At 44.7% G+C, this 27,702-nt stretch overlaps 1 protein-coding gene across 1 annotated transcript in view; it reads left to right on the forward strand.

Moving 5' to 3' along the window:
- DNAH12 (dynein axonemal heavy chain 12) overlaps nucleotides 1–27,702 on the forward strand; it is a 460,368-nt gene that overhangs the window by 120,241 nt on the left and 312,425 nt on the right. The window contains exons 33-39 of the mRNA XM_068114298.2: nucleotides 3,279–3,417; nucleotides 6,662–6,828; nucleotides 8,734–8,989; nucleotides 9,564–9,863; nucleotides 10,097–10,275; nucleotides 10,397–10,589; nucleotides 10,684–10,845. Coding sequence (XP_067970399.2) covers nucleotides 3,279–3,417; nucleotides 6,662–6,828; nucleotides 8,734–8,989; nucleotides 9,564–9,863; nucleotides 10,097–10,275; nucleotides 10,397–10,589; nucleotides 10,684–10,845 — 1,396 coding nt within the window. The remainder of the gene's footprint in view (nucleotides 1–3,278; nucleotides 3,418–6,661; nucleotides 6,829–8,733; nucleotides 8,990–9,563; nucleotides 9,864–10,096; nucleotides 10,276–10,396; nucleotides 10,590–10,683; nucleotides 10,846–27,702) is intronic.

A 27,702-nucleotide genomic window follows, 5' to 3' on the forward strand; every position in this document is an offset into this window, starting at 1 on the left:
CACACCTGGATTCCTCCCTCATTTTTTCCATGTTCTTTTCTGACTCTGCTATCCGAGTATCCCTTTCTGCATTTATTTCTTTTATTTGATTAGCCATTTGCTCGCTCATCGCATCCATTTTGCGATCCGCCCTTACCATATAGGCCCATATTTGTGCCAGAAATAGGTCCCAGTCCATTGGCACTGCGGGCTCGACTCTCGCTGCCACGTGCGAGGTGCCGCCATTTTCTTCCCCTGCCACCCCTACTGCTGCACCCTCATAAATGTTCTCCTCTTCTTCCCATTCTTCCCGGGGGTCCTGGGTTATCGATTCTAATTCCTTCTCCACCTCATTTACCCCCACCGGCATCCGACCGTCTTGGTTATCCATGGCACGATTTTAATTTGGATGTTTAATAATTAAATTTCGGCCGCTCATAATTTTGAGTGCGTTAGCCGCACTTCGGGTCCAATCCCACTCCCCTGACACCAAATGTTGCGCCCAATATGCAAAATTGGTGTCCAAAATTTGGTCTAAAATATTTAGTCCCAGGTTCCAAATCCCACTCCTGACACCAATTGTTGCGGCTCTCAGCGCCGGCCTTTTCCCCTTACTAAGGGGGGATTAGTCCCCTTGTCTTTGACTAGCCGACGGGACTTGGGACCGATGACGTCCTTCCCGGACAGCGTTAGATAGGGTTTTAGGACTAAGAATTCTCTATTACCTAAGTACTAACGCTGCCCAGAAACGAGGAAATAAGCCCCGCCAGAATCACGGGTGTTGGTGGAAACGCCGAGCAGTAGCGAACCCGTGACCCGGGCCGTTATCAATGACTAAACCCGATCCAAGTGGTTCGTAATCATGCCACGCTTACCCAATGGAGGAAATGGCTGAAACGGTCGAATTTGGAAGAAAGGAATAACATGATTTATTTACACTTTGTACAATAAGAAGAAGAAAACACAGTGCAGCCTTAAACAGTCTTATACTTATCCCAAGACAAACGGGCCCGTCACACTCAGACACACCCACACGGGGTTGCAGACGAACAGGTCGATGATCTAGGGATGGCGTCCAGGCAGCTCGCTCTCAGGTCCCCAACTCGCACCGCGAAGTAGATGAACACAGCGGCCAGGAGCTCTCCATGTGTCGTTTGGCGCGCATGGGATTATTACAGGGCGGATGGTAGGGCTGGCTTTGGCGGTTACACTTGCGGCTCAGCCGCGTACGTAATAAACGGACAGTTCAATAAACGCGAACAATGCGCTTCTCAATCAATGGCCTCAAAACTGGCGTGTGCACGCTGGTCCCCTGAGTGCTCCAACAAGGGCTTGGCTTCAGTCCTCCCAATACAGTTCTCTTGCAATTCGAGCGCCTGCCTCTCCCTTCTCATAACTCAGGTCAGTCCTCGTACCAGTCCTTCTCATAAGTCCTTGCCAGTCCTTTTCAAGGGCTTTGTGCGCTGGCTTATATAGCCTTGCCCAGCGAACCCTCTCGAACTTACTAGACGCGCTCTGTACCACGCCCTTTCAAGCCATGCCCTCTCAGCCCTGGTTGGCTGTTGCTCTTACCGTCACCGCCTCTGACGCGCTGCTTGATGCGGCCACACCTCGACCCTCGTGCTCCTCCCTCTTCTTAGGCCTACCTCGTGGTTACCGGACTAGTTTCGAGCGAAACCAAGGGCAGCGAACGCTGCTGGCGGCCAAAGGCTAACAAACTTGAGGGATGCCAAATGGGGCGCGGGATCGAGTTTGCCCATAGATGAAAATGAAGGGTGGCCGCAAAATGAAAAGGACCTAAGCTCATTTCTTTACACAACGCAGATGTCACTAGGGAAATGGCCTACTCTTACACATACTATGACATAACTAATTCTAATGGGCCTCCGTGTTGCTTGTGGACTAACTATGGGGTGGCAAACCTTTAACCTTTAATGATGTCATATTTACAATCTCAAAACCTCAATAGTATTAATATCTCTCACATACACAATAATAACACTCTTAAAGACAGTACATTGAAAATATCACTTGCATCAAATGAACAATACATATGATGGTAACATCATTCCCCAATGCTCTCAAAGCAATGAACTCACGACACGCCAAATGTGAGTGGAATGTAACATTCCCGAAAGTCCGTGCACGGATCTCCACGCTGGGTGAAGGTGGAGGTCGTGCAGAATGGCAAAACAACAGGCAGGTATTGGCGCGACTGTGGATGAGGAGTTAGGAGGTGAGAGGTCGATATGGGAATTGGCAATAGGAGAGCGATGTTCCATCAATATGTAAACCAACGGTAATCCACATGGTGAGGTCGATATGGAAATCCCAATGACAAAACAAGATGTACCAAGCTGACAGCATCTTCGAGAACAAAATTGCGTATCAGCCTGTAATGGAGGCGCTGGCTCCCTCCAACAATGACTCACACTTGGTGATAAAACCTGAGACGCAGGTTTAATTGCATTCGCAATATATGACGATGTCACGGGCAATCCCTTTCACGGGAAGCTTCAACTCATTCGCGACCAATATCAAAAAAAGTCCGCTCGCAGCCTCGACACAACTCACAGCTGTCTCTCTACTCCTCTCTCTGCCGATCCCCATCTCTCTCCTCATCCAGTTCCTTTGCTGCGTCTTCCTTTTTCCTTCACAAACATTTCTTTTCACCTTTTACTAAAGTCATCTTCATTTCACACAAAAATCTTAACAACAATATTACCTGAAACTAAAAATCCTACAAGTATATAATAACAACAAAGGTGGAGGTGACGGATCCGTAACACTTGGCTCAAGTTTGGTGTGGTAGAACTCAAGGTTGTTCATGGCATTCCCCCCTCCACCTATAAGTAGGTCATTGTAAAGTTTAAATGTCCAAAAAGTACTTGAATTTCGATCTAGTTTGGATAATAAGAAAAACCTTTACCAAATTTCTCTCAAACCACTTAACCGATCAATGCAAAACTTTAAATGTGTGATCAAATACTCAAGGGAAATATAATTTGTTAACAATATGGCTGCCACAATGGGTTGTTTCCTAAGGGTTGTTTGTGTAACAGCTCTTCAGGAAATTCTTTGCTAAGGAATTAACAGTGTACATTGATGTAAATCTTTCTTTAAGGATAAGGGAATTTTATGCAATTGGGCCCTTGTGATTCATGTGAAGGTGCACTGATATCTCCGAAAAGTTTTCATAATACCTGTAATATATGTACACGTAAAGCTTCGCAATGGGCCTATTAAACAGTTGCAGTGAAGTAAAAGCATACAATGGTCTTTTTCTTATCTACCTACAGGGCCTTGCTGTTTGTGGGACCCACAGGCACAGGAAAGTCCATCTACGTGAAAGACAAACTCATGAACCACTTGGATAAAGACAAGTTCTTTCCTATGTTTGTAAACTTCTCAGCACAAACCGGTGCCAATCAGACGCAGGTGACTGAAGGGCGGCGGTGTGAGGAGATGGTTGATGATGATTACATCTTCATGTCACATTCTCAAGATATTTAATTCATAAACGAATACATTCACCTTGAATTACTTGTTATGTTTAGCATTTATCATTTCACTTTTATTGGTCTTTAAGACTGAGAACGGGTTTGCCCTTTCTTATTTACCTCCGTCCACCTTCTTCATCCCTGTTTGTCTATCTGTCTGTTTTTGTCTGTCTGTTTGTTTGTCTGCCTGTGAGCAGGATGTCTCAGAAGGTTATCGACAGGGTATCTCAAAAGGAGTGTGACAAGGATGAATTGATTCGATGTTGGTGAAGATCCAAATCCATATCCAGATATGAGAATTATTTTAAATGATTCTTCACCATTGAGAGATCGGGCCAAAAACTACATATAGCGCAATATCTCAAAAAGTTGTGGATGAGTTGTGATAAAACTTGGTGGATGATTTGAGTAAGTGACAACAACAAGCCAGTTAGATTTTGGTTCAGGTCCGGATGCAGATTCGGCCTATCAGTGGGATACATAATGAAAACTGTTGGTATGGTATGCGCTATTCCGAGTGTTGTTATAATTATTACTTAAATTAACAGAGTCGATCCAGTTACTTTTTTTTGGATGCGCGTTTTTCTTTAAAAATAAATAAACATATATATATATATATTGTTATGGATCCGGGGTTTGGAGTTCACCATGATGGGACTTCTTGGGCTCCCCCCTGACTACCGGTCCTTAGGCCACCGGTCGCGGATAAACCCGCGTTATTTCACGAATAATTCAACCACGAATTCGAATTCAACGAATTCAACGGAATTGATAATCAACCACGAATGCCAATCAGACGGCCAAAATCTCCCAGGGTCCTTCTGCTGACACCATTTACCTGAGGGTGACATGGCCAACCTAACAAGGGATCGCGCCCTCGGTTCGTACTCACTTTATCTTGTCTAATTAGGGCCAGCCGAGTGAACTGTCGAGTATGGACCGGCTAATGTTGTGGAGCCAATTGGTTAGAGAAGAACGTCCCTGCTATATCACTACTTCACCTTAACCGTGTCAATAGGAAAATAAACGAAATGGGCGGGTTGGAAACGATTGTTTATAAAAAAAAAACAAGAACTATTTTCAAGCAATTATCAAAAACAACACATTTAAAATTGTCAAAGTTATAATTATAATTTGCAAGAACAAGTCACAATAAAAGAAACAGCATAGTCAATAAACACAACCCGAAAAGCTTAATGCCACTTATCACTTAAACCCTTCTCCAATCTTAATTAATTATTTACACACGTAACATGGGCCCAGCAGAATCGCACTCCGAGTAAAGGTAGAGAGGAATAAATAGATGAAGACCTCTCATAGCCCTCACATATGCATATCTCCCGTTCGCCCACTACACAAAGAGGAGGACTATCTGAATACAAATACTAGTGAAACAACTTAACTCGGGAACCTATGAGCGTGGATGTACGTTTTCTGGGGGAGCAGGAGTGGAGGCAGTTCGTAACAATATACACCTTGAACCCACTATTTCCAGGGGATACGTTCCTGGAAAGTGCCATGAATTGCAAAACCGCGAATGTCAGGGCATGGTTTCAATGGAAAAATGTGGGATTGGTTCCTGAATCGCGAAAATCCATCAATGTCGAGGAACAAACCGCAAATGGTGAGGCAAAATCCGCAAATGTCGAGGTAAATCCCACAAATGTCGACAATAATTCACGAATGTCAATGAAAATCCCGTGAATGTTGATTAGAATTCACGAATGCATGCCATGCCATTGTTTCAATGGGGAAAAGGGAGACAGCTAACTGCACTCATAGATACGGTTGAGTGTTTTGATTTTGTACAGTAACTCACGGGGATGACGTGTTGTGCAGCTGGTGGAATATCCCATGAAGCATTGTTTACGTGTGAACGGCGGGATATCATGTGAAGCTATTCACAGTGTGAATGGCGGGATATCCCATGAAGCATTGTTTACCTGTGAACGGCGGCGGGATATCACATTTAGCTAATCACAGTGTGAATGGTGGGATATCCCGAGGAAGCCATGAAAACACAAAGCGCAGTGCTACAAATGTAGAAGCAGGTCATGTTCACTGCTCGTAGAAGATGTTTTTTGCATATGTCCAGCTGCTTTGTGTGTGGCTGGTGAAACATGGGTTTTATAAATGTGTCATGCTCGTGGCTCATGAAAAAAAATTACGCCCGCGAAAAGCCGTGAATACATGGGACATATGACCACAAATAGAGAAGCAGATGCAATTTATCAACCGCGAATACACGGAACCCGCGAATAGTGGAACCCCGAATAGTGGAACCGTGAATAGTGAAACCACGAATAGTGGAACCGCGAATAGTGGAACCGTGAATCGTGGAACCGCGAATAGTGGAACCGTGAATAGTGGAACCGTGAATAGCGGAACCGCGAATAGTGGAACAGTGAATAGTGGAACAGTGAATAGTGGAACAGTGAATAGTGGAACCGTGAATAGTGGAACCATGATTAGTGGAACCACGAATAGTGGAACCGCGAATAGTGGAACTGCGAATAGTGGAACCGCGAATAGTGGAACCGTGAATAGTGGAACCGCGAATACACAGAACTCGCGAATAGTGGAACCGCGAATACACAGAACCCGCGAATAGTGGAACCGCGAATAGTGGAACCGCGAATAGTGGAACCGCGAATAGTGGAACCGCGAATAGTGGAACCGCGAATAGTGGAACTGCGAATAGTGGAACCACGAATAGTGGAACCACGAATAGTGGAACCGCGAATAGTGGAACCGTGAATAGTGGAACCGCGAATACACAGAACCCGCGAATAGTGGAACCACAAATACACAGAACCCACGAATAGTGGAACCACGAATAGTGGAACGGTGAATAGTGGAACCGCGAATAGTGGAACCACGAATAGTGGAACCACGAATAGTGGAACCGTGAATACCGGGGTCCGACTGTATACATATTGTTTGTTGGATATCAATCAATACATTTGATTTAAATAATCCAAATTTTGTTTCTCTCATAAGGAGCAATCTTTCACCACACCTTGCAGGTAAATCTTTTATAGTATAGTGTCACCTATAAACCCCTAGATTGACAGTATTGCAAGTTGTCTGCTAAAGCAGTCTTTGTTTGCTACCACTGCGAGATTGCTTATTTTCGACTCGAAGCATCCTTAAGCTTTTTTTGTTTAACTTTATCTGTGCAGAATATAATCATGGAAAAGTTGGATAAGCGCCGAAGAGGGGTCTATGGCCCCCCAATGGGCAAAAAGTGTATCATCTTTGTGGACGACCTCAACATGCCTACCTTGGAGAAGTTTGGCGCCCAGCCTCCGATAGAACTACTGCGGCAATACTTCGACCATGAACACTGGTGTGTATTTAAGCTTGTATCGTTATATTTGTACCACGAGAAACACCCGCTCCCCTCGTGGGCAATTATCTGGGTACTACCAACACTTATGCGATGTTTGATAGAGACCGGGCCAGTCCTGTTTTTTCTATGATTTTCAGATGTACATTCATAGATACATACTGTATACATACAGAGAATTGCCCTATTCAATATAGTAGGTTGTATAGTTGTCCAGCATGAAGACAACGTGAGATCAGTTTTCGCAATGCCCATATTTGTCTGTATGATCACTTTCAGGATCCAAACACAATAATATCACCAAGCTCTTTGGGACACATTCCGAAGCTTTGCATGGATCGTCGTGCTCCTGTGGTTGGCAGCGATTGCCCCGGAAGCAGTCACGGAAAGAGAGTGGCAAAATTATGTGTGAGAAAATTGCATGCTTGGTCAGGGTCGGCCAGGTAGCTCAGATGGCAGAGCACTGGTACGATTCACCAGAGACCTGGGTTCGATTCCTGGTCTGGGCATGGAATTTTCCCACATATGTCGATTAATTAATTATAATCCTGTTCATTTATTTAATAACACAAAAATGAGGTAACAATTGCCGGGGGTTGGAACAGAATAGGAAAGAATCAGTGTGTATTGAGGATATTGTGGATATGTATGGGTGAGAAAATGAGATAAGCAGGGCATCGGAAAGACTGAAGTGAAGAGGATGGACACAGGGAGATGATGCTACAATCAGGAGAATAAGGGGATGAATGAATGCAGTTGGGCCACAAGCCTCGACTTGGGAAGAGTCAGCAGATCAGGGCTGCTTTAGGAATGTGTGTGACATGCAGTGGATTGGGGAGGGCGGAGGTAGGAGAGGCAGGAGGATCAAGGTTAGATGTAAGCATGTGTAAAATAGAACCCAACAGCTTGCTCATGTTGCGAGAATGACAGTCCTTTGGAATCCATGTCCTGCCTTGTTATTCCAATGGGGGTGAAAGGCCTTGATTTTGATTCCCTTGAGGAGCAATGTGGGAAGCAGGAGCACCATCCCAGAGTGGGGAGCCATACTCCATGGAGCTCGGTATGGAAGCCTTGTACACAGTGATGAGTTTAGTGTGAATCAGGAATGCATTAGCTCGATGGAGAATACCCAGGCAGCGCCTAGCCTTTGATGCTAGTTTGGAGATTTGATCCTCCGACAAAAGGTTGTGGCGGATAGTGAGGCCAAGGAAATATTATTTGGGGCTGGATCACAATTTCCACCTGCTGGTTTCCTTAATAATTGCCAAATAACTTTGGCATCTGAAAAAAAAAAATCTTACTTTGTTTTTAGTTCACGTGGAATGTAGTTCCGGGGAGGTTACGTGATAGCATGCCGTCTGTCCATCCGTAAACACTTGCAACTACTTCTCCGAAACTGCTGATGGGATTGTGACCAAACTTGGCACAGATGGTACTTGGTATGTTGCAACTCAAGTTTTCTCACAGCATTAAAAAAATCCGTGTCTAAGGAGGTCTACCGGGGGTCAAATTGGATCCACGTTTGACACCCCCCCCCCACCCCCCCACCCCTCAAAATAGGTATTTGCTTTTTCTTCTGAAACTACACACACAATTTCGATGAAACATGACCACAACCTTCACCACCCATGATGTACACGTTTGTTCACGGTATGAGAAAAATCTGGATCTAAGGTGGCCTACAAGGGGGGGAGGAGCTTGCCCCCCATAAAATAGGTATTTTTTGTTTGTTTAGTCTTATGATTATGTTGGTATGCTTCTACATGCTTCCTTATCGCCTAGCAACCATTGTAATTGGTTTAAAATACCATGATAATGTTTAAAATACCTTTAGTCAGTGTAGTGCACTACTTTATTCTACCAGGTGAGCACCCAGGGGTACTGCCCCTATTTTTATCATTCTAGGTATGACATCGAGGAGAAGACGAAAGTCTCCCTCATTGATTTGCAGTTCATCGCTGCCATGGGCCCCCCCAGTGGAGGTCGAAACCCTATCACGGCCCGTTTCACCCGCCACTTCAACATATTCTCCATCAATGCCTTCAGTGATGAGACTATGGTTCACATTTTCTCGAGCATTCTGAGCTTCTTTTTCAGGATAAACCAATTCCCACCCGAATGCTTTCCGCTTGGAAACCAAATTGTAAAAGCAACCATGGAGGTGAGCCTTTGGATGTTATTATTCAATTCAAAGTCCTTATACTATTTTAATCTTTGAGGCCATTTATTTATTTTGAAAATATGGTGGAAATCCTGACCATCCTCCCCATTTTTGTCCCTCACCCCCATTTTTGTATGACCCATGCTCCATTCATGCCTTTTCTCTTTCTCTTCCTCTTTTTCCTCCCAACCTACTTTTCCATCAATCTCCACTCTTTATTATACGACCATCTCCTAACTAACTCATTTGCTTTTCAATCATCCGAAATTCTCTTCCTTTTCTTTGTTTTATGATTCCCACTACCCCGCCCCTTTGCGTAAGTAATAAATAGATGGCCGCCTAAAGTTCTTTTTCGGATAAGGTCTTGTGTCCATTTGTGGCTGAATGTTCCAACTCAGCTCCAACTGTGTAGCTTTCAAGTAAATATGAATTTAGGTGTTCATCCTCATTTCCATCGATAGGGTCACAGCAACAAAAAGCCTGTTTCTTGTTTGACAAAAATATCCTTCAGTTGTAAATTGTGGTCAAATTAATCAAGAATGTCATCTCGATCAGACTGTGTGCTTTTCCTCAGGTGTACCAGAAGGCCACAGAGAACCTGCTACCTACCCCAGCTAAGTCTCACTACATGTTCAACCTCCGTGACTTTGCGCGGGTTATTCGTGGCGTTCTGCTGCTTCGGCGTGAGACATTTTCCGACAAGTTGTCGATGGTGCGGCTGTTCGTGCACGAGGTGCTGCGTGTATTCTATGACCGACTTGTGGACGATGGGGACAGGGCCTTGCTATTCCAGCTTTTGCACACTCTGCTCAAAAAACACTTCGAGGAGACCTTGGACGGGACTTTTAAGCACCTCAAGGAAGGCAACAAACTTGTAAGTGGAATGTTCTAAAAACTACACTTGGAGCATTTTGTTAGCAAAACCAAAAGAGACATCCAAATGCTCAGAGCAAACCCTGATTACAATTTGAAACTGAGACTCGTAATACAGTCTGACTAGATCAAGTCCAACAGATGAATAAGCTGTTATTTCTGACAATGAAAAGGAAGCAGAGTTCTCACGATTTTCATGCATGCTGGAGATTGAATGTCAAGACGTCTGCGCAGGTGACCGAAGACAATCTACGGAACCTCATGTTTGGTGATTATATGGATTTGGACGCAACTGAGGATGACCGTGTCTACGCAGAGGTTCCATCGGTACAGATGTTTACCTCCGTGGTGGAGCAGTCTCTGGAGATATACAACCAGACTCACAAAAAGCCCATGAACCTCGTCATATTCAGGTGTTTTGCCATTTTTGATTCATCATATGCCACTGAATTTATTTCAGCTCTGTATTTTCTTATAACCTGCTTTAAGGGAAGCTTAAGGAATTTTATTTGAGGTGCTTTTGGTGTTCTGCAGGTATGTGTTGGAGCACTTGTCACGCATCAACCGTGTTCTCAAGCAGCCAGCGGAGAACGCCCTGCTTGTTGGAGTGGGTGGGAGTGGGCGACAGTCACTTACACGCTTGGCAGCTTCCATGGCTGGCATGACCTTTTTCCAGCCTGAGGTGTCAAAGAACTACGGCTTTTCTGAATGGAGGGATGATATAAAGGTAAATTATCAGAATGTGCCGACGCAAGAAGGAGCATGCACCTTGACGTACAGCAGCACAATCATGAAGTGCCGTTGAATTATTCCTTTTGCAGTCGTTGCTGAAGAATGCAGGAGCCAAGGGGAAGAAAATGGTGTTCCTGATCACAGATACGCAGATCAAACAGGAGGCCTTCCTGGAGGACGTAGACAACCTCCTGAATACGGGTGAAGTTCCAAACCTTTTTGCTCCAGATGAAAAGCAAGAAATAATGGAGGTAATATGGAAAAATCTTTTCTACCTACCTCAACCTTACCTTGGTGGACAGGCTGGGTGTGTGACATGGATGAATTGATTCAATTTTGGTGAAGATCCGGGTACGAGTATCCTCGTTTTTCCATGGGCCTATATTTTTTTTATATTGTTGCGGTTCTGAGAATGTACATATTGATTAATAAAGGTTAAAGGTTTGCCCCCATAGTTAGTCCATATACAACACGAAGGCCACCTTAGAACATTAGTTATGTCATAGTATGTGTGTAGGATAAGGTCATTTCCAATAGTGATACCTGCGTTGTGTAAAATAAATAAGAGTAGGTCCCGTTCATTTTGCGGCCCACCTTCCAAATCGACCTCGTTGGGCAGCATCCATCCCGCACCCTGATTCGGCCTGAGGGTTTTCGCTTGAAACCAGCCAAATGCCATGAGGTAGGCCTGGAAAGAGGGAGGAGCGCGAGGTCGGGGTGTGGCCACGTCAAGCAGCACGTCAAGGGCAGAGCCGGTAAGAGCCAACAACCAATCAGGGCTCGGGTGAAATGGCGTGAGGGGCATGGTAAGAGCGCGGCTGGCAAATTCCAGAGGGTTCGCTGGGCGGCGCTATATAAACGCGCGTACAAAGCCCTTCCACAGGACTGGTTGGAAAGAGAATTGATGAGCGAGGGGTTTTGTAAAGAGGACTTACCAGAGGACTGATGAGCGAGGGGCTTTGTGAGAGGACTCGTGAGGAAAGCCAAGCATTGGCATGATAGAGGACTAGAGGACTGGCCAGAAGGAATATATGAGGACTCGTTGGAAGGTTGGATTATTGAGGACTGGCACGATTCGCGCATGAAAGTGGACTGAATGTGAAGACTGATCGCATTAAGAGGACTGCGCGGAGACGTCTGAGTGGGCAAAGAGACCTCGTGAGGAAAACGCATTAAGCAGAGCGTTCGAGCTGCCGATTATTACGTATGCGGCTGAGCCGCAAGTGTAACCGCCGAGCCAGCCTACCTTTCGCCGCATTCCGCCCTGTAATTGTCTGCTCTGCGCAAATGACACGAGGAGAATTCCTGGCCGCTGCCGCCTGACCATCTACACCATGGTACGAGTTGAGGACCGGAGTGAGCTGCCTGGACACCATCATCCCTGGACCATCAACCCTGACCATATACATCCCCGTGTGAGTGTGTCTGTGTGTGCGGGCCCATTTGTCCTGGGATAAGTTAAGACTGTATAAGCTTCACTGTGTGTACTTCTCCTCATTCCTGTACAAATTATTAATAAACCAATTGTTCTTCCTGTTTCTTCCTAATTCGACCGTATCAGTCTTTTCCTCCATTGGGTAAGCGTGGCACGATTCGGAACCGCTCAGATCGGGTTTAGTACCTCTTAACGGCCCGGATCACGGCTCGCTATCGCTCAGCGTTTCCACTAAAACCGTGGTTCGGGCGGGGTTATTTCCTTGTTTCCTGGGAGGCGTTGGTAATTAGGTATTAGGAATTCGGCCTACGACCCTACCCAGCGCTGACTGTTAGGAACGTCATCGTCCCGGATCGCGTCGGCTAGATAAAAGACAAGGGGATTAATCCCCCCTTGGTAAGGGGGAAGGCCGACGTTGAGATCCGCAACATTTGGTGTCAGGAGTGGGATTTGGAACCTGGGACAAAATGTGTTCGAAAAAATTTTGGACACCAAATTTGCATATTGGCCGCAACATTTGGTGTCAGGAGTGGGATTGGACCCGAAGTGTGCCTAACGCACTCAAAATTCCGAGCGGCCGAAATTTTCTTAACATCCAAATTAAATTCGTGCCATGGCTAGTCAAGACGGTCGGATGCCGGTGGGGGTAAATGAGGAAGATGAGGAGGTAGAATCAACCCAGGAACCCCGGGAAGAAGTAGAAGAAATGGAGGATGCAATTAATGAGGGTGCAGCAGTAGAGGTAGCGGGGGAAGAAAATGGCGGCGCCTCGCACATGGCGACGAGGGCTGCGGCCGCTGCGCAAGTGTGGGGGGGGGGGGGGGTAGACATACAAACCCTCATGGTGCAAATCAAAGCGTGCTTCGCGGTGCAGAGTAATGAAATGAAAGAATTGGAAAACAAAATGGGAGAGCAATTGGGAAATCAAATTGGGGGATTGAAAAATGATATAGACGGCCAAATGAAGGAAATGGGTGGCCAAATGAAAAATGGGTTATATAATTTTGAAAACGAAATGGGGGGCCAAATGAAGGAAATGGGGGGCCAATTGAAGGACGTGGGTGCCAAATGAAGGAAATGAACGAGGGGTTAGTGGGGTTGGAAAACAGGATGGCCACCCAAGAGAATCAAATGGTAGGAATGAAGGATGGGTTAAAAGGGTGTGGTAACAGAATAGGAGGCCAAATAAAAGAGATGGGGAAGGAAATAAAGCACAGGTCAAGCGGGAAAGGCGCGTTGGTACGCGAAGGGGTAGCGTGACTTGAGGAACATGGGGAAAGCGAGGTTGAGCCAAGCACAGCCAGGTGGACCGGGGTAGAAATCGTGACACGGGGTATAGAAAAGCCGACGGCCGCCGAATTGGAAAATTTTATTTTATTAGCACCGGCGGTTGTCGAGGAAAAAGAAAAAGAAATAATCGTAGTGGAAATTGGGGCTTAAGAGACGGCAGGGTTAGTACATGAATCGGAGGAAAAAATGGAATGTACTCAAAGTCTGCATTCGCATTGTGATGTCGTGCTGTCTAACCCCAATGAGAATTTGCAGGCGCTGCTGCGGAAAAGGGTCCCGAAGGTAAGTATGGCTGTATATGGCGCGAAAAGGTTTGGCGCGAAAGGATTTTTCACGCGCTTGGGATCGCGACCCAAGGCGCTCGTGGAAGGTCCGTGGTGAGGTGTATGAAGGTGAATGGCGCGCATGTGTGAACGGCGCTGGAGCGCGAGTGTGTTACAGAGTGCGAAGAAGAGTGCATGACGGAATGTATGTGGGAAGAGTGTGTTGAAGAAGAGTGTGGAACGGAGTGACACAGAGTGTGCAATGGTTGTGGAGAGTGTGTGGGAGTGCACACTGGAGCAGGTGATTGGGTGTGCAACAGAGTGCACACCCGTGGTGGTTACGGAGTATGTAACTGAGGAGTGTGTACAAGAGTGTGCGCAAGGGTGTGCGCCGTGCGGTGATGATTGGGTGTGCAACAGAGTGCACACCCATGGGTGTTACAGAAGATGTAACAAGAGAGTGTGTGCCAGGGTGTGCACGAGGATGTGTAGTAATGGAGTGTGTGAGTGGTGTGAGTGCGCCTGAGTGGTGTGCACCTGAGTGTGCGAGAGAAGAGTATGCACGAGAGCGTGCGGTAATAGAGTGCAGGGAGTGTATGGGAGTGTGAGTATGGGAAGGGTAGCGTGGTGCGAGAATGCGACTCAAGCATCGATGCAGACCGGGGCAGCGTTTAGGCCGATGTATAGCCGACGCGAGCTCTCGGGGCGTGGTGCGCTTTGTGTGCTGTGGGGGCTGGCGGGGATCGTTGCTGCGGCGGCGTGCATGATTCGGGCTGGGCCCCGCCCTGTATGGTCGGTGCCGTGCCGTGGTGCAAGGGGCAAACGGCACGATTCCGGGGAGGACGGCCAGGTCGGATCTTCGCCCCCTGGTGGGCGCGGTGCTCCGACCGGGCGAGGTCGGGTCATCGTGCCAGAGACCGGAAGGCTCTGCGCCGAGATGGCACCTGGAACCTCGGCCCAAGTATGCCTCCTCCCCAGAATCGAAAATGCCGGACGGACCCAACCAACAGGAGACTGACCACCCGCATGCATTGCTCGGCTTTTCGAAGCCGAGTTGTGACGAAAATGTATTCCCACCCGACGAGGCGAGGCTCAAGTATAGTGGACAAAGGGCGATAGTGATGGCGAATGGTAGCTTTACCATTCGTCACATTTTGGGGCACATGAGCTTTAGGTTATGGGGACGGCAGTGAATGCTAGCCGAGGGCGAGCTAGGATATTGTTAGGGATTTAGAGATGACCATAGGAGACCAAGATTTAAGTAGAGACATTGATACAAGTAGAGGGGACGTAGTCAGATTAGATGGATGTTAATGATGAGGAAGTGCTTAGTGTAAGGGAAGACGGGAAGCACGAGTATTAGAGGAAATAGTTAGTTAGATGATGCTGTGTGTGCGAGTATGAGGATGAGCTTTAGGCGCAAATGAGGAATTGAGTGAAATTGTTTGTGGATGAACTTGGTGAAATGAGGCATTGGTCGAGAATGGTTGTGTGTGTGAGAATCTGGTTATTGGTGAACTTGGTGAAATGAGGCAATGGTCGGGGATGACCCGAGGTGATGTATGAGTGGTGTATTGAGGATGTGTTTAAGTGTGTTGAGTGAATGACTTGCATGGGGTACAAGTGAAGAACAGGTGTGTGGAATAAATGGTGTGTGGAGTGAGTAGTGTGGAATGAGTGGTGTGGAGTGCATGGTGCGAAGGAGTGGATGGGGGAAGATGGACCCCTTCACGAATACCCGGGGAGGGTAGTTTAAAGTTAGGTAGAGGGAGTAGGTAAATTGTTGGATATTGACATCTATGGTGCAGGGACTACCAAGTTGTTGCTTTGAGGGGTGCATGAGTGAGTGGAATGGCTCGGCGTGTGAGCCTGTTGGTGAGTATGGTTAAATGGGCACTCCGCCACTGGTAGTCTGTCGGCCAGGTGAGGCCGCAGGTAGGCTCTGGGAGCCAGTTGGAGTTCAGAGTAGAGTTCAGTGGGGCCCGAGGATCCTAAGAGAGGACCCGGGTAGCCAATGCTAGAGAGGGCATCAGAGGGGTGAGAGAGCCAGGAGGGCCTTCCCCAGTTTAGGGTAGTTGTGAGGAGCTAGGCAAGCTCGGGTGGCGACTTCAGTGGCGAAGGTGCGCAGGTGGGTAGACCTGCTGGTAGAGCCACACGACCCAGCCCCAAAATTGTAAGAGGGCACAGTATTGAAAAATTGGGGGAGTGAGACCCCATATTTGGGAGGCACCACATGATGGTCAATGGGAATTGGTTTTTAGAACCACATAGTTTAAAGATGGCAGTTGGCAGGGCAAGACCCCGGGTAGTTTAAAGAGATAATGTTATTAGAAGGATAGTTAGGATCAGAAGTCTCTTCACACCATCCGCATCCACTCACCAAGGTGACCGGACTCCACACCAGGTTTTGTGAACTATTTGGAATGAAAGACGAATCATGACGTGGGTGAGACATTGTGTGTAATTCCATCCCTTCCTTCTTGGGAGGGATTGGCTAACGAATTTGGAATTAGGGGGAGATATGGGAGACAAGACGGTAGAGAAGGAATTTGTAAAGTGTAAATACGGGTAGGGGCAGGGGTAGTGTAGGTTGACATGGGGGGTGACGTACGGCTAGGGACGAGCTTTCTCCGCTCGCTCTTCCGCGCCCCTCATGATGCATTACCTTGTGATGACGTGTACCCTTGCACCCTTGCTCCGCTAACCTCTGCTTTGTCTTTCCTCCCCACCCATGGACCCATTATCTTTTGTTGAGGGGAGTGTGCAGGTACCCTGAGCTGTGCGGGTGCACCTTTGCGCTGCACCCTGCTGCCTGTTGCCTGCACCGGTACACCTGATGGACCACACGTTCTGTGGCCTGGCACCTTAGCTTGAGCAGGCAATTGCTGCAAGCATTATCTTGTGCCCTGCAGACCACTGTTTTAAGTGGCATCAAGCCAAGCAGATGGACCATAAGATGGCCCTGCAAATAATAAATTAAAAAACGGACACGGTTTGTGCACTTTTTATTATTCCAGTGTGCCAGGGAAGAAGATCTCCAAGTTTATTGTGGCACACCGAAGACAACGACGCAAGAAGCAGCCAAGCACAAGACATCATTGATTATTATTGAAATGTGATTGTGCATTTTTTGATGGGTATGGTGCATTTTTGATGACTGTGCATTTTTTTGTGCATATTGGTGTATGGTGTATTGGTGCAGTGCATTTTCAATTCTGTGTTCCTCGTTTTCAAAATTTCTCTTTTCTTCCCACAAAAGAACAGGTCCTGGGTTGTAGTATTGTAAATAATTAGTAGTCTTGTAAATAACATGCTCCCCACCGGCTTTATGTATAGTTTGCGAATTCTTTCCATAATTCGGTTAATTGTGGGCGTGAGTCTGATAGTTAGTACACAACGCAGTAGGTGGGACATATCTAGTGTGTAAAACTGTCGCACACAGGGTGTTAGAGTAAATGTAGAGGGAAACTACACCTAAGTGTCACACTAATTAAAAAGTAGTTGTGACCCTTGCATCAGAACCGGTCGGGCTAACATGTGTGGGTTCGGCTCGGGGACGAGCCTGGCGAAGGAGGGGTGCAATGTTGCGGTTCTGAGAATGTACATATTGATTAATAAAGGTTAAAGGTTTGACCCCATAGTTAGACCATATGCAACACGTAGGCCACCTTAGAACATTAGTTATGTCATAGTATGTGTGTAGGATAAGGTTATTCCAATAGTGATACCTGTGTTGTGTAAAATAAATAAGAGTAGGTCCCGTTCATTTTGCGGCCCACCCTCCAAATCAATCTCGTTGGGCAGCATCCATTCCGCGTCCTGATTCGGCTAATCTACCGCTGCTGGCAAGGGTTTTCACTCGAAACCAGCCAAATGCCACGAGGTAGGCCTGGAAAGGGGGAGGAGCGTGAGGTCGGGGTGTGGCCACGTCAAGCAGCACGTCAAGGGCGGAGCCGGTAAGAGCCAACAACCAACCAGGGCTCGGGTGAAATGGTATGAGGGGCGTGGTAAGAGCGCGGCTGGCAAATTCCAGAGGGTTCGCTGGGCGGCACTATATAAACGCGCGTACAAAGCCCTTCCACAGGACTGGTTGGAAAGAGAACTGATGAGCGAGGGGTTTTGTAAAGAGGACTTACCAGAGGACTGATTAAGGAGGGGCTTTGTGAGAGGACTCGTGAGGAAAGCCAAGCATTGGCATGATAGAGGACTAGAGGACTGGCCAGAAGGAATATATGAGGACTTGTTGGAAGGTTGGATTATTAAGGACTGGCATGATTCGCGCATGAAAGTGGACTGACCGTGAAGACTGATCGCATTAAGAGAACTGCGCGGAGACGTCTGAGTGGGCAAAGAGGCCTTGTGAGGAAAACGCATTAAGCAGCGCGTTCGAGCTACCGATTATTACGTACGCGGCTGAGCCGCGAGTGTAACCGCCAAGCCAGCCTACCTTTCGCCGCATTCCGCCCTGTAATTGTCCGCTCCGCACAAACGACACGAGGAGAGTTCCTGGCCGCTGCCGCCTGACCATCTACACCACGGTACGAGTCGAGGACCGGAGTGAGCTGCCTGGACGCCATCATCCCTGGACCATTAACCCTGACCATCTACATCCCCATGTGAGTGTGTCTGTGTGTGCGGGCCCGTTTGTCCTGGGAAATGTTAGGCTGTATAAGCTTCACTGTGTGTACTTCTCCTCCTTCCTGTACAAATTATTAATAAACCAATTGTTCTTCCTGTTTCTTCCTAATTCGACCGTATCAGTCTTTTCCTCCATTGGGTAAGCGTGGCACGATTCGGAACCGCTCGGATCGGGTTTAGTACCTGTTAACGGCCCGGATCACGGCTCGCTAACGCTCGGCGTTTCCACTAACACCGTGGTTCGGGCGGTGTTATTTCCTTGCTTCCTGGCAGGCGTTGGTAATTAGGTATTAGGAATTCGGCCTACGACCCTACCCAGCGCTGACCGGAAGGAACGTCATAGCCCCGGATCGCGTCGGCTAGATAAAAGACAAGGGGATTAATCCCCCCTTGGTAAGGGGGAAGGCCGACGTTGAGATCCACAACAATACAAAGGTTTTATTGCATTGAAGGAATCACTCTCCCTCCAGGTAATAGTCGAGATTTGGATGGTGATCCAGCCATCTGGTCCTACAAAGGTCCTCTCGGTGTTAAACCGCCTTGCCATGGTTCAAATGAGAAGCAAACAGTAAATCTTACGATAATTCACCAAATGTCGGTCTGTCCGTTCGAAGGTACCGCAAAAACGGCTGAACCGATCACAACGATATTTTGGGTGGGTAATTCTGGGACCCCTGGAGTAAAATAGCCTATATTGTTTTTCCAATTTTCCAATTTTTCAGTTTTCCCAAACACGATGGAATAATATTTACCGACATGAACATTGATGTGGCTTTTGTTGAAATTCTACAAATACTGTTTATTCTAGGTACCAGGAGAGAGTAGATCGACTCCCGACGAACTCTTCCTATATAAACATGCGGCTCTGAAGTAACATGGCAGCGTGGGCATAGCGACTGAGAAACAGGTGTAGCACCGCTTCCGTGTTACAGATTCGGCACGCACTCTTCACACATAAACGTGAGACTGCGAAAGAGGTGCAGCGGCCGCTTATGTTTTGCAGAATTCAATTTTTTTTCAAAATGGGCGCCATGTACTGTTTAGATTTTGATGATTTGCGTGTGATATGATTCAAGGGATGTTTATATGAATCGTTTAAAATAAAAATAAGCCTTCAATTTCTGATATTTCACCTTTTCATTTGGGCCTCCCAATTGAAGCTCCGCCCAAAGGGCGGGTACCGTTGCTAGTTCATAAAATACAACTTTGTGATAAAATGCTCCAATTTAACTCTTCTCTTTCAACATTCTTCACATCCATTTATAGGTTTAGTGAAATCCTTGCGAAATCTCATTTGTGTTATAAAGAATAAAATCAACATCGATAATAATAATCACAATTCGCACTCCCCTTCAAGTTGAACAATCACTTTTTGCAATTGTGCTAGTGTTGAAAACCACTTTTCACACTCCTCTTCATGTTGAAAAACCACTTTACCCACTTGTGTTAGTGTTGTAAAACCAATTTCCCACTTGTGTTAGTGTTCCAAAAGCACTTTCCACACATGTAATAGTGATGCAAAACCATTTTGCGCACTTGTGTAATTGTGGCAAAACCACCTTTCATGGTTCTGTTAGTGTTGAAAACCACTTTTCGCACTTGTGCTAGTCTAGAAAAACATTTTTCGCATTTGTGTGAGGGTTGAAAAAACAACTTTTCGCACTCGTGTTAGTGTCGAAAAGCACTTGTGTCACTTGCGCCAGTGTTGAAAAACCATGTTCCGCACTTGTGTTTGTGTTGAAAAACCACTTTCCGCACTTGTGCTGGCGTTGAAAACCACTTTCCACACATGCACTAGTGTTGCAAAACCACTTTTCGCACTCGTGCCAGTGTTGAAATACCATTTTCCACACTCCGGACAGTGTTGAATAATGACTTTTTGCACCCCCCATTCAAGTTGAACAATCACTTTTCGCACTTGTGCTGTGTTGAAAACCACTTTTCACACTCCTCTTCGTGTTGAAAAACCACTTTTCGCATCATGCGAGCATTGAAAACTATTTTTGGCACTTGTGTTACTGTTGCAAAAGCAACTTTCCCCACTTGTGTTAGTGTTGTAAAACCACTTTTCACACTCCTCTTCCTGTTGAAAAACCACTTTCCGCACTTGTGCTGGCGAAGAAAACCACTTTCCACACATGTACTAGTGTTGCAAAACAACTTTCCACAAATGCACTAGTGTTGTGAAACCACTTTTCGCACTCGTGTCAGTGTTGAAATACCACTTTCCACACTCGGGACAGTGTTGAAAAACAACATTTCGCACGTGCCCTAGTGTTGCAAAACCACTTTCTGCACTCGTGCTAGTGTTGAAATACCACTTTCCACACATGCCCTATGGTTGCAAAATCACTTTCCGCACTCGTGCTAGTGTTGAAATACCACCTTCCACACATGCCCTAGTGTTGCCAAACCACTTTCCGCACTAGTGCTAGTGTTGAAAATCACTTTCCACACTCGGGACAGTGTTGAAAAACAACTTTTCGCACATGCCCTTATGTTGTAAAACCACTTTCCGCACTAGTGTCAGTGTTGAAATACCACTATTTACATTCGGGACAGTGTTGAAAAACCACTTTCCGCACTTGTGCTGGTGTTGAAACCCACTTTCCACACGCCCCATGGTTGCAAAACCACTTTCCGCACTCGTGCTATTGTTGAAAAACACTTTCCACACTTGTGTTAATGTTGAAAAAACACAACTTTTCGCACTCGTGTTAGTGTCTAAAAGCACTTGTCTCACTTGTGCCAGTGTTGAAAAACCATGTTCCACACTTGTGTTTGTGTTGAAAAACCACTTTCCGCACTTGTGCTGGCGTTGAAAACCACTTTCCACACATGCCCTATTGTTGCAAAACCACTTTCCGCACTCGTGCTGGTGTTGAAAACCACTTTGCACACATGCCCGAGTGTTGCAAAACCACTTTCCACACTCGTGCTATTGTTGAATATAATCACTTTTCGCACACCCCTTCAAGTTGAACAATCACTTTCCCCATTTGTGTTAGTGTTGTAAAACCACTTTTCACACTCCTCTTCCTGTTGAAAAACCACTTTTCGCACTTGTGCTGGCGTTGAAAACCACTTTTCGCACTTGTGTTACTGTTGTAAAACCGCTTTCCCCATTTGTGTTAGTGTTGTAAAACCACTTTTCACACTCCTCTTCCTGTTGAAAAACCACTTTCTGCACTTGTGCTGGCATATAAAACCACTTTCCACACATGTACTAGTGTTGCAAAACAACTTTGCACAAATGCACTAGTGTTGTGAAACCACTTTTCGCACTCGTGTCAGTGTTGAAATACAACTTTCCACACTCGGGACAGTGTTGAAAAACAACTTTTCGCACGTGCCCTTGTGTTGCAAAACCACTTTCCCCACTCGTGCTAGTGTTGAAATACCACTCTCCACACATGCCCCAGTGTTGCCAAACCACTTTAAGCAACTTGTGCTAGTGTTGAAATACCACTTTCCACAAATGCCCTAGTGTTGCCAAACCACTTTCCGCACTCGTGCTAGTGTTGAAAATCACTTTCTACACTCGGGACAGTGTTGAAAAGCAACTTTTCGCACATGCCCTTGTGTTGTAAAACCACTTTCCGCACTCGTGTCAGTGTTGAAATACCACTTTCCACACACGGGCCGGTGTTGAAAAACAACTTTTCGCACTTGTGATAGTGTTGAAAAACCACTTTTCGCACTTGTGTTAGTGTTGAAAAACCACTTTTCGCACTTGTGTTGGTGCAGGAAACCACTTTTGCACTTGCATTAGTGTGGAAAAAACACTTTTTGCACTTGTGATAGTGTTGAAAAACCACTTTTCGCACTTGTGTTAGTGTTGAAAAACCACTTTTCGCACTTGCGTTGGTGCAGGAAACCACTTTTGCACTTGTATTAGTGTGGAGAAAACACTTTTTGCACTTGTGATAGTGTTGAAAAACCACTTTTCGCACTTGTGTTAGTGCTGAAAAACCACTTTTCGCACTTGTGTTAGTGTTGAAAAACCACTTTTTGCACTTGTGATAGTGTTGAAAAACCACTTTTCGCACTTGTGTTAGTGTTGAAAAACCACTTTTCACACTTGTGTTGGTGCAGGAAACCACTTTTGCACTTGTATTGGTGTTGAAAAACCACGTTTCGCACTTGTGTTAGTGTTGAAAAACTACTTTTCGCACTTGTGTTGGTGCAGGAAACCACTTTTGCACTTGTGTTAGTGTTGAAAAACCACTTTTCGCACTTGTGTTAGTGTTGAAAAACCACTTTTCGCACTTGTGTTAGTGTTGAAAAACCACTTTTCGCACTTGTGTTAGTGTTGAAAAACCACTTTTCGCACTTGTGTTTGTGCAGGAAACCACTATTACACTTGTATTAGTGTGGAAAAAACACTTTTTGCACTTGTGATAGTGTTGAAAAACCACTTTTCGCACTTGTGTTAGTGTTGAAAAACCACTTTTCGCACTTGTGTTGGGGCAGTAAACCACTTTTGCACTTGTGTTAGTGTTGAAAAACCACTTTTCGCACTTGTGTTAGTGTTGAAAAACCACTTTTTGCACTTGTGTTAGTGTTGAAAAACCACTTTTCGCACTTGTGTTGGTGCAGGAAACCACTTTTGCACTTGTATTAGTGTGGAAAAACCACTTTTCGCACTTGTGTTAGTGTTGAAAAACGACTTTTCGCACTTGTGTTAGTGTTGAAAAACCACTTTTTGCACTTGTGATAGTGTTGAAAAACCACTTTTCGCACTTGTGTTAGTGTTGAAAAACCACTTTTCGCACTTGTGTTAGTGTTGAAAAACCACTTTTTGCACTTGTGATAGTGTTGAAAAACCACTTTTCGCACTTGTGTTAGTGTTGAAAAACCACTTTTCGCACTTGTGTTGGTGCAGGAAACCACTTTTGCACTTGTATTAGTGTGGAAAAACCACTTTTCGCACTTGTGTTAGTGTTGAAAAACGACTTTTCGCACTTGTGTTAGTGTTGAAAAACCACTTTTCGCACTTGTGTTGTTGCAGGAAACCACTTTTGCACTTGTGATAGTGTTGAAAAACCACTTTTCGCACTTGTGTTAGTGTTGAAAAACCACTTTTTGCACTTGTGATAGTGTTGAAAAACCACTTTTCGCACTTGTGTTAGTGTTGAAAAACCACTTTTCGCACTTGTGTTAGTGTTGAAAAACCACTTTTCGCACTTGTGTTAGTGTTGAAAAACCACTTTTTGCACTTGTGATAGTGTTGAAAAACCACTTTTCGCACTTGTGTTAGTGTTGAAAAACCACTTTTCGCACTCGTGTTGGTGCAGGAAACCACTTTTGCACTTGTATTAGTGTGGAAAAACTACTTTTCGCACTTGTGTTAGTGTTGAAAAAACACTTTTTGCACTTGTGATAGTGTTGAAAAACCACTTTTCGCACTTGTGTTAGTGTTGAAAAACCACTTTTCGCACTTGTGTTAGTGTTGAAAAACCACTTTTCGCACTTGTGTTAGTGTTGAAAAACCACTTTTCGCACTTGTGTTAGTGTTGAAAAACCACTTTTCGCACTTGTGTTGGTGCAGGAAACCACTTTTGCACTTGTATTAGTGTGGAAAAAACACTTTTTGCACTTGTGATAGTGTTGAAAAACCACTTTTCGCACTTGTGTTAGTGTTGAAAAACCACTTTTCGCACTTGTGTTGGTGCAGGAAACCACTTTTGCACTTGTGTTAGTGTTGAAAAACCACTTTTCGCACTTGTGTTAGTGTTGAAAAACCACTTTTCGCACTTGTGTTAGTGTTGAAAAACCACTTTTCGCACTTGTGTTGGTGCAGGAAACCACTTTTGCACTTGTATTAGTGTGGAAAAAACACTTTTTGCACTTGTGATAGTGTTGAAAAACCACTTTTCGCACTTGTGTTAGTGTTGAAAAACCACTTTTCGCACTTGTGTTAGTGTTGAAAAACCACTTTTCGCACTTGTGTTGGTGCAGGAAACCACTTTTGCACTTGCATTAATGTGGAAAAAACACTTTTCGCACTTGTGTTAGTGTTGAAAAACCACTTTTCGCACTTGTGTTAGTGTTGAAAAACCACTTTTCGCACTGTGTTAGTGTTGAAAAACCACTTTTCGCACTTGTGTTAGTGTTGAAAAACCACTTTTCGCACTTGTGTTGGTGTTGAAAAACCACTTTTGCACTTGTGTTAGTGTTGAAAAACCACTTTTCGCACTTGTGTTAGTGTTGAAAAACCACTTTTTGCACTTGTGATAGTGTTGAAAAACCACTTTTCGCACTTGTGTTAGTGTTGAAAAACCACTTTTCGCACTCGTGTTGGTGCAGGAAACCACTTTTGCACTTGTATTAGTGTGGAAAAACTACTTTTCGCACTTGTGTTAGTGTTGAAAAAACACTTTTTGCACTTGTGATAGTGTTGAAAAACCACTTTTCGCACTTGTGTTAGTGTTGAAAAACCACTTTTCGCACTTGTGTTAGTGTTGAAAAACCACTTTTCGCACTTGTGTTAGTGTTGAAAAACCACTTTTCGCACTTGTGTTAGTGTTGAAAAACCACTTTTCGCACTTGTGTTGGTGCAGGAAACCACTTTTGCACTTGTATTAGTGTGGAAAAAACACTTTTTGCACTTGTGATAGTGTTGAAAAACCACTTTTCGCACTTGTGTTAGTGTTGAAAAACCACTTTTCGCACTTGTGTTGGTGCAGGAAACCACTTTTGCACTTGTGTTAGTGTTGAAAAACCACTTTTCGCACTTGTGTTAGTGTTGAAAAACCACTTTTCGCACTTGTGTTAGTGTTGAAAAACCACTTTTCGCACTTGTGTTGGTGCAGGAAACCACTTTTGCACTTGTATTAGTGTGGAAAAAACACTTTTTGCACTTGTGATAGTGTTGAAAAACCACTTTTCGCACTTGTGTTAGTGTTGAAAAACCACTTTTCGCACTTGTGTTAGTGTTGAAAAACCACTTTTCGCACTTGTGTTGGTGCAGGAAACCACTTTTGCACTTGCATTAATGTGGAAAAAACACTTTTCGCACTTGTGTTAGTGTTGAAAAACCACTTTTCGCACTTGTGTTAGTGTTGAAAAACCACTTTTCGCACTGTGTTAGTGTTGAAAAACCACTTTTCGCACTTGTGTTAGTGTTGAAAAACCACTTTTCGCACTTGTGTTGGTGTTGAAAAACCACTTTTCGCACTTGTGTTAGTGTTGAAAAACCACTTTTCGCACTTGTGTTGGTGTTGAAAAATAACTTTTCGCACTTGTGTTAGTGTTGAAAAACCACTTTTTGCACTTGTGATAGTGTTGAAAAACCAATTTTCGCACTTGTGTTAGTGTTGAAAAACCACTTTTCGCACTTGTGTTGGTGCAGGAAAACACTTTTGCACTTCTATTAGTGAAGAAAAACCACTTTTCGCACTTGTGTTAGTGTTGAAAAACCACTTTTCGCACTAGTGTTGGTGTTGAAAAACCACTTTTCGCACTTGTGTTAGTGTTGAAAAACCACTTTTCGCACTTGTGTTGGTGCAGGAAACCACTTTTGCACTTGTGTTAGTGTTGAAAAACCACTTTTCGCACTTGTGTTAGTGTTGAAAAACCACTTTTCGCACTTGTGTTAATGTTGAAAAACCACTTTTCGCACTTGTGTTGGTGCAGGAAACCAGTTTTGCACTTGTATTATTGTGGAAAAAACACTTTTTGCACTTGTGATAGTGTTGAAAAACCACTTTTCGCACTTGTGTTAGTGTTGAAAAACCACTTTTCGCACTTGTGTTGGTGCAGGAAACCACTTTTGCACTTGTATTAGTGTGGAAAAACCACTTTTCGCCCTTGTGTTAGTGTTGAAAAACCACTTTTCGCACTTGTGTTGGTGTTGAAAAACCACTTTTCGCACTTGTGTTAGTGTTGAAAAACCACTTTTCGCACTTGTGTTGGTGCAGGAAACCACTTTTGCACTTGTGTTAGTGTTGAAAAACCACTTTTCGCACTTGTGTTAGTGTTGAAAAACCACTTTTCGCACTTGTGTTAATCTTGAAAAACCACTTTTCGCACTTGTGTTGGTGCAGGAAACCACTTTTGCACTTGTATTAGTGTGGAAAAAACACTTTTTGCACTTGTGATAGTGATGAAAAACCACTTTTCGCACTTGTGTTAGTGTTGAAAAACCACTTTTCGCACTTGTGTTGGTGCAGGAAACCACTTTTGCACTTGTATTAGTGTGGAAAAAACACTTTTTGCACTTGTGATAGTGTTGAAAAACCACTTTTCGCACTTGTGTTAGTGTTGATAAACCACTTTTCGCACTTGTGTTAGTGTTGAAAAACCACTTTTCGCACTCGTGTTGGTGCAGGAAACCACTTTTGCACTTGTATTAGTGTGGAAAAACTACTTTTCGCACTTGTGTTAGTGTTGAAAAACCACTTTTCGCACTTGTGTTAGTGTTGAAAAACCACTTTTCGCACTTGTGTTAGTGATGAAAAACCACTTTTCGCACTTGTGTTGGTGCAGGAAACCACTTTTGCACTTGTGTTAGTGTTGAAAAACCACTTTTCGCACTTGTGTTAGTGTTGAAAAACCACTTTTCGCACTTGTGTTAGTGTTGAAAATCCACTTTTCGCACTTGTGTTAGTGTTGAAAAACCACTTTTCGCACTTGTGTTGGTGCAGGAAACCACTTTTGCACTTGTATTAGTGTGGAAAAAACACTTTTTGCACTTGTGATAGTGTTGAAAAACCACTTTTCGCACTTGTGTTAGTGTTGAAAAACCACTTTTCGCACTTGTGTTGGTGCAGGAAACCACTTTTGCACTTGTGTTAGTGTTGAAAAACCACTTTTCGCACTTGTGTTAGTGTTGAAAAACCACTTTTCGCACTTGTGTTAGTGTTGAAAAACCACTTTTCGCACTTGTGTTGGTGCAGGAAACCACTTTTGCACTTGTATTAGTGTGGAAAAAACACTTTTTGCACTTGTGATAGTGTTGAAAAACCACTTTTCGCACTTGTGTTAGTGTTGAAAAACCACTTTTCGCACTTGTGTTAGTGTTGAAAAACCACTTTTCGCACTTGTGTTGGTGCAGGAAACCACTTTTGCACTTGTATTAATGTGGAAAAAACACTTTTCGCACTTGTGTTAGTGTTGAAAAACCACTTTTCGCACTTGTGTTAGTGTTGAAAAACCACTTTTCGCACTTGTGTTAGTGTTGAAAAACCACTTTTCGCACTTGTGTTGGTGCAGGAAACCACCTTTGCACTTGTATTAGTGTGGAAAAACAACTTTTCGCACTTGTGTTAGTGTTGAAAAACCACTTTTCGCACTTGTGTTGGTGTTGAAAAACCACTTTTCGCACTTGTGTTAGTGTTGAAAAACCACTTTTCGCACTTGTGTTGGTGTTGAAAAATAACTTTTCGCACTTGTGTTAGTGTTGAAAAACCACTTTTTGCACTTGTGACAGTGTTGAAAAACCACTTTTCGCACTTGTGTTAGTGTTGAAAAACCACTTT

Source organism: Myxine glutinosa, chromosome 4 (genome assembly GCF_964187855.1).
Source record: "Myxine glutinosa chromosome 4, kmMyxGlut1.1, whole genome shotgun sequence".
Lineage (NCBI taxonomy): Eukaryota > Metazoa > Chordata > Myxini > Myxiniformes > Myxinidae > Myxine > Myxine glutinosa.